Source organism: Epinephelus moara, chromosome 23 (assembly GCF_006386435.1).
Source record: "Epinephelus moara isolate mb chromosome 23, YSFRI_EMoa_1.0, whole genome shotgun sequence".
In the NCBI taxonomy this organism is placed as follows: Eukaryota; Metazoa; Chordata; class Actinopteri; order Perciformes; family Serranidae; genus Epinephelus; species Epinephelus moara.
Window position 1 is genome coordinate 12,113,750 of NC_065528.1, and position 12,819 is coordinate 12,126,568.

The following is a 12,819-nucleotide window of genomic DNA, read 5'->3' on the forward strand; positions in this document are numbered from 1 at the left end:
CTCATCATCATTAAGACTTGCGTCTGTATTATTGTGCACGTTCAGTGAGTCCACATTATACTGTATGAATTGACCTTGTTCTGTCAGTGTGTGTCCTGTGAAATGTTTTGAGTTTCAGTGAGCACTCTGTAGTTCCACTAATGAATCCCTCTGCTGTCCGCTCACAAAGTCCAACTAGTCTTTTGGAGGCCCGTTGACCTTGTTTGTTAGTTTTTGCTTTCCCACAATGAGAACCCAGGGAACGGAAACAGCAACAACATTGATTAGCTCTTGTGCACTTGTCTTTTGTGCCTTGCTCCTTCAGATTTGGTCTGGTAAACTCACTTGGACTCCAAGCGGAAAGGGGTGCTTGCATATTGAGTTTACTTTACTCTTTTTTTTAATGACACAGATTCTCACATTTATCTTTAACGTTTATTATCCTTTTTTTTCATTTCTGGAAAAGAAACACTGAAGGTAAACATTACTTCCCCCTCCAAAGTCAGAGTTGCACAAGGAAACATTAAAAATATTTCTTTTTTGACTTCATAAGTTATCTTTTTGTTATACAAAATGTACATTTCACATTCACAAACGGAGAGGTTGAGGGTAGCACAATGGTCACTTAAAAATGGTTCCCCACTGGGCTTCAAACTTCCTCTTTGCTACAGAAAAAAACCTCCCAGCTCTTATTTTCCCATACGAACCTTAGAGTCTAAAGGTAGAAAAAACAACAGCAGTGACTACTTTCACAATACAGCAACTTCAAAAAAAGGAAACCTACAGTCGGTCTGAAGGGACTCCGTAAACTTTCGTCCAAGTACTTCCACTCCCATGCATTTACAAATGTAGTGGAACTAATAAACCACCCTGCGGGACTCCTCGCCTTGAGAAAATCACTCTTAACAGCTTGTCCACTTAAACTACACATGATAATTGAACCTGAGTTGATGTGCAGCAGTTGGGTGGCACAGTAGGATGACAAAAATAAATCATATGGTCATTGTTTGACATTCATCTAAGAGAAAAAGGCTTAATGACAGGTATAAGGATGAACATTCAACACAGTCTGATGCCCCATTCAGACTTGTCTTAGCATGTTTGCAGTTCAAAACATTCAGTTTCTGTGTTGGATCTGGTTGTTTGAAACCGCTCTGTTGAACTGGGGCGCATGCTAAGACAAAGCTTAGGTGGTGGCAGGAAAGGTTTTACTCAACAAAGTAAAACAAAATTAAAACAGACATTCAATAAATTAAACAGAGAATAGGTTTAAAAGAACTCTGTAACTGTCAAAGAGCTTATTTGACTGAATTACAGATGAAACCGCAAATAATCATGACGTATTACAACACAGAATGTATAGTTTAAATATTTCTTTCATGGAATGTACAGGAGGAAAAATGCACCATATGAACTTCAGGCAAATGTTAATTACTGCTGCTTGGAGGAATGTCAATAACTGTCAACTGCAAAAAAGTCAAAGCTACGATGATAAATAGACCATGCTACACAATGGCACATATCGTGTGACATAAATCAAGAGTTTGACATTTTTGGGAAACGATTCCTTTAACAATGGCTTCCTCATCCTGGCACTGCACAACTCCCACATGAACTTCTTTGGATTCAGTCAATCGCCTGCATGCCTTGTTTTATGAAAGGAGGAGGCATATTCTCACTTTACAGTCAAGCCTTAAGTAAATTAATGCTACTTCAAAATTATACGTATCCACTATTGAGGAAATAAAATCATGAACCCTTAACCATCTGTCATGGACAGAATCCTTAAAATGTGTAGTTTGTTTTAATTTAATGCAGTCATTTTTTTTTCAGATTGGAATCAAACTTTAAAAAATGATGACCCTTTTTTTTTCATTGATCCTCTGAAGTCTAAGTTTTTCCTTCCCCCAGACTATATCTCATCTCCTGCATCTCAACCCAGTGTGGCTGTCTGAGGCAATGTAGCCTGTATGAATGCAGAATAATAATGTAGGGAAGGGGTGAACAAAAAAAGTACACATGCACATCAGTTTCTAAGGCCGTGACACTGTTTTCAGACCAGCCAAACTCTTCATGGTCGCTTTCTTTTAGTGAAGTTAAGTCAACAAAATAAAAAAAAGTGCAAAAAAAACCAAAAACTGTCTGATTTAATTTCCTTCATAAAGACTCATATCCTTCCTTGCTTATGCTAAATGTAACCTATGGGTTGCTAAAAGCTCTAAAGGAACACCAACCTTATAAATATATGCATGGTCTATGCACATTTACAAACAAATAACATCACCACTAACGCCTTGATACATTACAGAAATACAAATTCAGTCCATATAAAAACAAAGAGCAGTGTAAACCATTGCACCGTTGCTCATAATCCCAGGCCTACAATATGTCACTGCATGCACTGACACACAGTAAATCACTACATCCAAACTCAGTACATTGTTACTCCCAAAACTGTCCCCCTGAAGACAAACATGATCTGTAACAAGCATCTAAAGCTTATGAGACATGCAAAACATGTTGAAGCGAAAGAATACTTTGAGTCTTTTTCTCTGTTAAAGTTCAGATTGACTTTGATTGTATTTCATGGGTTCTTTTTAAATTACAACTATGACTTTGATTCAGTCCTCCCTGCTGCAGGGAATATATGCCTCTTCATTATTTCATGTATCATGGCTGCATCATTAATGAAGAGTGCCAGCCTAAAGTGCAGGCAAACTGATGTAAAAGCCATCTAATCTTCTTTAAAAAACAAAACAAAACTGGCATTTAGCTAAGTGTGAAAGGGATATCTTGACAACTTAAATTTGCACAAATTCCAAGTGTCTGTGTCACAATTTAGCTCATATAAAATATTAACTGTAAGGAACTGATTGAAATTTTGGGAGGCAAGTTTATTCAATTTCTTTCCGAAAGTTAGATGAGAATATTGATATCACTCACATTTGTACATTAAACACAAAGCTCCAGCCAGGAGACTGTTAGCTTAGCTTAACGCCTTGTTTCCATGTAGCTCCAGCTACATTAGCTAGGCTAATTGGTCTAAATTGAGCATGAATGATTGTCTCTGTGTAGTCTGGCAACCTGTCCAGGATGTACCCCGCCTCTCGCCCAATGTCAGCTGCAATAGGCTACAGCCATGACTGGGATAAGCGCTTACGGATAATAAGTTTGACAACATGTTTAGCTAGCTAACATTGGTAGCATGCGTAGCGTGAATTATACGTGTTTTAACAAAATATTTCACAAAACTTGCTACACACCCAACAGGCCAACGTCCTCTCTTAGTTGTCACCATACATTTTTGGTCCTGTCTTTGTCTCTGTTCATAAGATTGGACAGTGAAAGCATGCAAAGAGATGCATTTGCTTGCGTTAAACATTAGGGGCGTACTCAGTACATACTACACGTACAAACACAAATATGGAAACGACACGAAAAGACAGGAGGCAGTGGCTAACAGCTAGCTTGGCTCTGTCCAAAGACACCTTACAGAACTTATGAAGCTAACAAGCAAACATGTAATATCTCCTTTTGTATAATAAATACAAAAAACAAAGTGTACTGTATTTCTAGCTTCTGCAGTTTGTTAATTTTGAGGTTTTCAGAACACTTTTACCTTTAGAGAGAACCATGCTATCTATTTCCCCCTGCTTCAAGTCATTAGCTAACGGTCTCCAAATGAACAGACAGTAATGTTAATGATAGTATTTATCTTCTCATCTAACTCTCAGCACAAAAAGCTAAAGGAGCTAGCTTGTCTCTGACCGAAGACACCTTACAGAACCTATGGCGCAAACAAGCAAACATGTAATATTAATTTTCTTGAATAAAATAAAAAAAGTGTAAGTTAGTGTATTTTCAGCCCCTGTTATATGTTAATTTTAAGGTTTTGAGAAGTCTTTAACCTTTGGGAAGAGGCATGAGGTATTTCCCCCTGCTTCAAGTTGTTAGCTATCTAAGCTAATGGTCCCCAAATGCACAGATGGTAATGATAGTATTGATCTTCTAATCTAGCTCTCAGCAAAAATAGCAAACAGAGCTAGCTTGGCTCTGTCCAATGACACCTTACAGAACCTATGACGCTAACAAGCAAACATTTAATATTTCTTTTCTTGAATAAAACAAAAAACAAAATGTAGTGTATTTCCAGCCCCTGTTATATGTTAATTTTAAGGTTTTGAGAGCACTTTTACCTTTAGAGAGAGCCATGCTAGCTATTTCCCCCTGCTTTAAGTCGTTAGCTAAGCTAAGCTAACGGTCTCCAAACGCACAGATAGTATCGATCTTCTCATCTAGCTCTCAGCAAAAATAGCAAACAGAGCTAGCTTGGCTCTGTCCAATGACGCCTTACAGAACCTATGAAGCTAACAAGCAAACATTTAATATTTCTTTTCTTGAATAAAACAAAAAACAAAGTGTAGTGTATTTCCAGCCCCTGTTATATGTTAATTTTAAGGTTTTCAGAACTCTTTAACCTTTGGGAAGAGGCATGAGGTATTTCCCCCCGCTTCAAGTTGTTAGCTATCTAAGCTAACGGTCCCCAAACGCACAGATAGTAATGATAGTATTGGTCTTCTCATCTAACTCTCAGCTAAAAAAGCAAGTTTATTTCCCTAAGTGATAAAGAATGAATGTTTCACAAACCTGTCAGTTCGTGAAACATCTAGCCAAGTTAAAACCCCATAACCACGACTGCTAATAGGCCTTTCTCAAGGCAGACATTTTGACTTGTCATTATCGAAAAAGCACAGGTGTTAACGTTACTGATGCTGCAATCCATTTTACTGGGAACTTAAAGTGCAATGGAACAGTCATGTAACGTTAAGTCCAAAACTCGGGCAAGATCAATCAAGCCTGAGTTTGCCAACATAAATACACCTGACATCACCTCAACATGGTTTGTGTTGTGAAACGTTATGTAACAACATTGTAGCTGCCGTAGTCAGTTGATATGTGCTTGATAGAGGTTTTTGCTAGCAGGCATAGCTCCGTCTCTGTCCACACAAAACAAATGCACACGTCATTCTGTATTGGCTGTAGTGGTTCACACTATTATACTCAGCACCCACGTTTACACAATTTTGAGCTGTGTAAACATTATCTGAATGAGTTTTATGCACCGTTTCCCTTTGCTAATAGCACTGTGGTAATTGATGTAGGTCCTCTGTAGATGCTTGTGCAGCTCAGAGACTTGCCATACAGACATCAGTTTACTGTGGGTGTCCATGTTTTCCCATGGGGATGCACTGGGACGCATTAAGATCGGAAGTCGGAAATAATGACTCAAAATTATAGAGAATTATCAACACCAGACTTGCAATGGATTGCAGCATAATATCACTGATAGCTCTCTTCTATTCAAGTTTTCCAGTGAGCCAGCATGCACGATATCAGGAACCTGAAATCAAAGCAGCTAGATGGAATTCAGCCATCATTAAATTCATTAACTACACCTGTGCTTTTCCTACTTTGACAAGTCCAAATGTCTCCTACAGTAAAACTGACTACCGATTTGTCCTGCTACTGTGTTGTGTTCAACTTCAGGTCCTTGTCTCCTTTCTTTTGCATCCACATTCTCAGAAACATGATAAGTGATTGCACGTGAAACAGTCAAACACCGGCCAACTTTCTATGCGACAAAAGATTTCAGGCCTCCTGGGCTCTTACCACCTGCAAGCCTCCGAACATGACAACAAGATGCTCAAAATGGGAACAGCAACACGGGTTCAAAATCTCATGGCTTCAATCAGTCTCAATCTGGAAGCAGTTCTTCAGCAAGTGAATCCTTCGAAGCCACACTGTGGCAAAACAGAAAGTGCAGCTGACCCTTCAGCTCGGTCCATGGTCACGAGAAGGAGGAGGGTTTTCTTCTTTTATAAACAAGTTGACTGTACAGTATAGGAGAAGAGGAGAGGACTAAAAGAGAAGGAAGGGGGGTGATGTAGCACTGCAAGAGAGGTAAGAACAGAAAGAAAAGAGGTCTTTTCTTCGCTTTGGACGAGCGTCTTTTTCAGCTTTCATATCTCTGCAGAAGTTGGGGGCAGTCAAGGTTTTTCCTCCATCACTTTAAACAGGCCAAATTATTTCTTGACAATTTTTTTCATGACACATATTCAATCAAATTAGCATGTGTCGAAATTTTTATGTTTTTCTGACTTTTGAGGCTTTCAAAAATGGATTAAAAAGCAGAGCTGACGATCATGTCCCCCTCACCCGAACTCCTATAGAGATATGAAACACCGACAAATCTAAATATCCAAACGTTAGGATATCCTTGGTCTAAGAAAGAAAAATAAATGTGCAAACGGCACTGAGGAAAACTGAATGGGGATTCGCAATTTAAATCAGTCCTGTTGGTTTAAGAGCCTACGAGCCCTTCAGGTAATTGAACCGCAGCATCTTTTGTCCTCAGGCTCCTCAGGGCTGACGGTTGCCATACATCAGCGGTATGATGAAGGCTGAGATGTCATCTCCGGAGCCCAGACGCTCATTGGTGATCCTCCAGCCTCTGTCCCTCAGCACGCCACGCGCTCGCATCACCAGGTCTTGTGCTGCCATTGTGTACCTGGACAACAGAGGAAACAGCACTGAAGAAATCCACAGTGTATATGACCCATCCACTGAACTGTAATATAGAGTTGCTTTTATGGTGTATGAAACATAAAGCCACTTATCAGGTTTTGGGAGTGAATTACTTATTTTGTCATTGTACTGTCCCACTGTATTATTCTTCATTTAATACCTTCTTTAGACTTACCAAGATGGAAAGATACTGGGCCTCCTCTGCACTGGTGAGAATTTCTTTTTTTGGCTTTATTAACAGATTTATCATTATATTACAAAGTGTGAAAGTCATGAGTGAAAGTGAAACGTGACAGAGAGTGTAATTTATGCTTGAGGAGAAACAATGCCTGTTATTAAGGTGTAATAATGTGGACAAAAATACTTGCCATTTACTGGAGAACTAGAAGAACCAGTCTTCAGGTTTACATAGTTACATAATTAAAGCAACAAACTTGTAATTCAAGAGAAAGAAAGACATTAAAATTTAAGGACAGTAAACAACCAGCAGACCTGTGTAGGTCATCAGGGTCACAGTTGGCTAGGAATGTGGTGACGGCTTCGGCTACTTCCTGGTTGGAGAGGACGTCCCAGAGGCCATCGGTTGCCATTACCAGAACATCATCGGCCCCATGCTCATACTGCGTCAGGTTATATACCTTAACCTGCATGCCAAAACACAATACACAAAGGGTCTCATTCAAAACACTTAAAACCTGAAGTGGCTACTAAATTACTTTGGTACATTTTACAGGGTTCCCACATATTTTCAAGGACAAAATTTGCCCTACTTGCCTAGCGTTTTGTTCAAATATAATTTTAGCTAGCTAGCATACATGGAGGGAGAGATGGAACAAAAGTAAATTTGCAGTTATGTTACATTAACTTTTCCTGGCAAGATTACTGTAATGATTTCCTCACAACAAAATTCCATGACTTCTCCAAAAATTTCAATTATTTTCATTCATTGCATAAATTTCCAGGCTTGGAAAATGCAATTGTGAAATTCCATGACCTTTCCAGGGTTCTCACGACTGTGAGAACCCTGATTTTTGGACTTTGGAGGCTTTCATATCAGGGACCCAGGCCTGGATCCCAGTACCCTTGAGTACAAACTCCGGTTCGTTTGATTAGTGTGAACACTGTGTCCCGTACCTTCTCAGGTGGACCCTGGCACAGTCGACAAACTGTGCTGGGGTCTGCTTGAGAAGGTGGACTTGAGTACAGTTCATGTATGCTATGGGTACAGTCCACATCAGGTGTGAAAACAAACTGTTACAAAGTGTGTGTGGACTACTATTTAATGGGGGTAGCAGTCAGCAAGGAGAGTTCCAAAGGGAGTTCTCAACGTTGCTGGTCTCCCATGAAATCTGCGTATGTGGCATCACATTCCGATATGACCCTCTGAACTGACCACTGTGTGTATGTTGGTGAATCAGAATCATTCTAAATTGACAGGTGTGTGCCCCTTATTTGCATAAGCTTACTGCCAAACCCCCATTTCTCTATATAAGGAAATTTGTTTGCAAGAAGTATATCTTAGAGATTGCGGTAAAGTTGTTTCCCTCCATATTTAATCATTCTCATAAAGCACGTTATGTTGGTTTCTGAAGATACACCACCCTTTCAAGGTGCAAGGAGCAATATCTTCCAGCAAGGCTAGATAACTTAACACCTGCTTGGAGATAAATCAGAATCTTTTATATACCTTACATGCCTGTTACTCGGCTACCAAATAACACTGGCTACATACCAACAGGCTCAATTTTATGGCAATAGAAATTGGTAGGAGCAGCCAATCACTACAGGCCAAGTCGATAAAAACAATGAAAATCAAAACAGTTACATTTCAATGTGGACATTCTCATATGCTTGTAAGCTAGGATTGGGACACTCACTTTCTATGGTTGAATATTCTAATTATATTAACAATTGATAAGGATAAAAAGCCGTCAAATAAGCATGTGTTAGTAAATTAATGTATTTAGTTAAAAGGAGTGTGTTTACATTTGTTTAGACAGGCAGTTCTTAATTTGTTTGCAGAGTATGAACAAATTCAGGTGAGAAAATATTATTGAATCTAGGATTTGAGCGTAAAATGTTCTCACGCACGGTTTAAGCACATATTTGTGTGTACTCGCTGTTTGAAAATGAGGCCCACGGTAGGCATAATGAGAAGATAGACTCCACTGTATGGGCATTGTATGGACAAAATAAATAAACGTCACATAAATGATGACACAAGTGTACTATGGGACAGAACAACAATTGTCCTGAGTACGGCATGAATCAATGGTACATAGTGTAAGAAGGCCCTTTATTTTCTTTCCCTGCAACACCTAGACTTTTAGCATTAAATATTGGTGGTTGTCAGTTCAGAAACCAGAACAATAACATCAATACTTCTACCAGAAGTTACACCAAGGATGAAAGATTTCTTTAACAGGCTGGCAAGATTAATTGCACTCAGCAGCTCAAGTTTCTCAACCATATTGAAATCCATACTGACCTAGCCCTCGCAATCTCACCCCTTAATGAATTCAATGCAGTTTTCATTCACCGAGAGCATCTCGAGAAAGTACTTGAGAGACTCTTGTGCGGGGTGAGAGAGTTGTGTTTGTGAGAGAAAGAAAGAGACGCAGACAGACACAGAGTGCTGAGAGGAGTTCAGTCTTCCATGTGAACCTGGTGTGAACCCGGTTATTAATGAATTAAAGATCAAGCAGAGAGCTCTGGGAGGGGAAATGCAAAACTCTGTAAGACAAACTACATCAGGAGATGAAAGAGCTTTGAAACCAGCGCCAGACAGTCAGACAGGTGAGCCCGAGTTCTTCTGCAGCAGAGGACCGTGTTCAGACAGACATGCAACTGTGACTGTGGTGCAGACATGACAGGGGGAGATGCAGGGTAAGTCATGTGACTGACTTGTGCTTTCATGAGACAAAACAAGGTAAGGAATGGGGCTGGTGGTGACGAGAAAAAGAACATTTGCAACATCTAATTAGGATCTTTAAGACACTGGTTCGTTGAGAATGTAACTGCGCCCAGTCTGAGGGTTAATGGATTTAACAAGATAGCTGCTGACATGTTGGCCCACACATTCCTTGTGTTTAGAAAGTCTAGCATGACAGAATGAAGCGCAGGCCAACCACAGACATAAGCTGATATTTACTGTGTTTCCTCATGTGCTCTTAACTGGCACGAGCTACAGAGAGAGGACAAGTTCATTATGTTCTGCCAAAGTTACACAGACTGGAATCATATATTTTCGTGCTTTCAACCTGCTGCCAACACTGTTTACGAGATGGCGGTCTTCTTCGCTCCCTTTGTTGGCACATTTCTGTTTCTTGGTGTGTTACAACCACCCGTAGATCACTGGCATAGTGTGAAAACACTAGTGGGACTGTATAAAGTCACCCGCTTGGACACTGTGTACTTACAGACAGACATAAAAATGGGGAGCTACCCATTTATACTAGCGGACAAAAACTGCTTTATTGAGCTCAGAAATAATGTTTTTACGTGTATTTTGAATAGTTTTTTTATCATTAAGAAGAAAAAAAGGTCTAGGGGAAATATCAAATGTCAGGGCGGCTCAGTGTCAGTGGTTGATTGATTGACAGCAGCGAGCAGGCTGTCAGAGTGTGACACACTGTTAGGGTGTGTTTCATTTACACTGGGAAGTTGGAATTTCCATGTTCCCAGCTGGAAATTTCAACTGGAACACGCCGTCAATGAAGCACCGATTCTTTGCCCAAGCCCAGCTCGGCTGACCCGACTCGCTGGGATTGGGCCGGGCTGTAATTTCTCAATATTCGCTCAGGGTTGAATTGGCTGGGGCTCTTGCCAATTTACCAGTGTTCCTTTTTGTTTTTAATGACACTGGCAGTTGGCATAAAAGGCACTATGGCAGGAGTTCTAATGGACTGAAGCAACAGGGACAGAGAGAAAAAGAAGGAGGGACTGCAACTGAGAAGGGAAAGTGGCGGAACAATGTATCAATATAGTGGAGAACTGGGGGGGAGAGTGATGGAGCGTGTGCTGGGGAGTGACCGAAAATGAATATATAGAATACAATATATATTTTTTTACATTAAAAAAATCAGGTTTTAATCGGGCTTGGGCCCAAAACTGCTGCCATAGCTCGGGCTCAGGACCCCTCTTGAACCCACAGTTTCGGTGCGGGTTCATGTAGAGTCATGCCTGATATTTTGGGCCCAATCAGAGCTCTACCCCTGAATTTGGATTTCCAACTCCGGAAGCTGGAGGAACCTCACCAACCCCAACCTCAAAATCCAATATGGCTACTCCATGCATTAACAGTAGTGAGAGCTGTAGTAATATACTGTTTATTAGCACTTCTATTTTATTTATGTATCACCAAAATAATTCAATTCAATTTTATTGAAGCCCAATATCACAATTCGCAATTTGCCTCAGAGGACTTTACAGCACATGACATCCCACTGTCCTTAGACCCTCACAGGGGTTAAGGAAAGACCCCCAAAAACACTTCAACGGGGGGGAAAAAAAGGTATAAACCTCAGGAAGAGCAACTGAAGAGGGATCCCTCTTCCAGGACGGACAGACGTGCAATAGACGTACAATAGATGACAACAGTCATACACACTGTAGTAAAGATTCCTATTTTCCTTTATTTTGACACTTCTTTTCCTTACTTACCTCACTTCCTTTCCTCAGCACTGATCTGTTCCTTTCAGTCACCCTGAACATCCTTTCACTCATTCTCATTCTACGGTGTTTGTATGTGCAAAATACAGTGTAATGTGTTGTTATCATCTGGTATTGCTGACAACATCTTGGTTTTCTGACTTGTACTGGAACGCAGTCAACTCGGGTTCGATGTCCAAAGAGTTAAATTTAACGCAGCATTACACCACAGGGAACCAGGGAACGAGAGGCAAAATAATCACACTTGCACTGTGGCTACATGTCACGGGCAGACAGTGTAATGTTAGTGGTATATAAGAGTAGGAACCACGACAGCATCTAACCCAACCAAAGTGACATTAGCAGGTACGTTTACATGCGTGTATGTCTTATGTATTGACATAAGCTTTCCATTTATGTAGACATGCAATGCAAAATTAGGGGAAGCCATCATGAAACCAAAAAATATACATTTCTCTCTTTTAGTTTCTGAACGCAGAGCAGATATTTAAGATGTAGCACAGAAAAAAGCAAATTTAACTTCAGTTGGACCTTCCTTTCAAGTCATCTTATTATATAATGACGGAAACTCTATCTGTCTGTGGGTGTGTCTGTTCCACGTTTTTCTCCTCACTGACTTGGTCAATCCATGTAAAATTTGGCACAGTGGTAGAGGGTCATGGGAGGATGTGAATGAAGCAATATTATATCAATTGGCCAAAGGGGGGCGCTATAGCAACCGATTGAAATTGCAAATTTTGAATGGGCATATCTCATGCCCCGTATGTCGTAGAGACATGAAACTTTGCACAGAGATGCCTCTCCTCATGAGGAACCCATAACTTCCGGTTATGTAGATTATCCGCCATTTAGAATTTTTCGAAAAACACTTAAAATCGATCTCTTCCTAGGAAGTTCACGATCTGCATGAAACTCGGTGAACATAATCTCGGGACCAATATCTAAAGTTCCCTCTTGGCAAAAGTTGGAAAACTTACTAAAACTGAGCTTCTATAAGGCAATGACTTTAACTATCTGCCTTTCAACGTGCTACCTCAACTACTAAGCCCACTAACTATCCCACTATTGGCAATGGTACTACTGTACTTTCAATAAAGCAATCGTACTATCAAATTCACAAAAACTCTGTCTGAATACATTGCTCTTCTTAACGGGTTCAGTTGACTATTTAATCTGCAATTTCCTATGACCTGTATCCCAAACACACACCATGTGGAACTGTACGTGGGCAACTGTGCACTCAGTGGGTATGGACTAGTTAATGGCAGAATTAAGCTATCTGCAGCATTGACTCTTACCTCAGGGCAACATGACAGGAACGGCTTGATGTAGATGTTGGAGTCGTGAACTTTGAGGTCATGGTCACCGAGCCCACGGGTCACACCGATGGTGGCCAACACTCGTGCCTGCAAAACACAAACTGCTTTAGTTTCACTTTCTTACCTGTTTTTATTTATTTATTTTTTCACAAAGCGTCTCTGTCAGAAACTCTGATGTTTGTCAGTTAGCCGTTAATGAACATATGGATGTTCCCATATTGACTGACAGTAATCACGATGGCAGTGTTTCACCCTGTCACCTCCT

At 40.3% G+C, this 12,819-nt stretch overlaps 1 protein-coding gene across 1 annotated transcript in view; it reads right to left on the bottom strand.

Annotated features, from left to right (window-relative positions):
* Window positions 1–3,861: 3,861 nt before the first annotated feature.
* Window positions 3,862–12,819, bottom strand: part of LOC126385101 (protein phosphatase 1H-like) — a 40,808-nt gene continuing 31,850 nt past the window's right edge. Inside the window, exons 8-10 of the mRNA XM_050036634.1 lie at window positions 12,534–12,641; window positions 7,057–7,208; window positions 3,862–6,547 (exon numbers count right to left, since the gene is read on the bottom strand). Of these exons, the coding sequence (XP_049892591.1) occupies window positions 6,400–6,547; window positions 7,057–7,208; window positions 12,534–12,641 (408 nt within the window). The 3' untranslated portion in view covers window positions 3,862–6,399. The remainder of the gene's footprint in view (window positions 6,548–7,056; window positions 7,209–12,533; window positions 12,642–12,819) is intronic.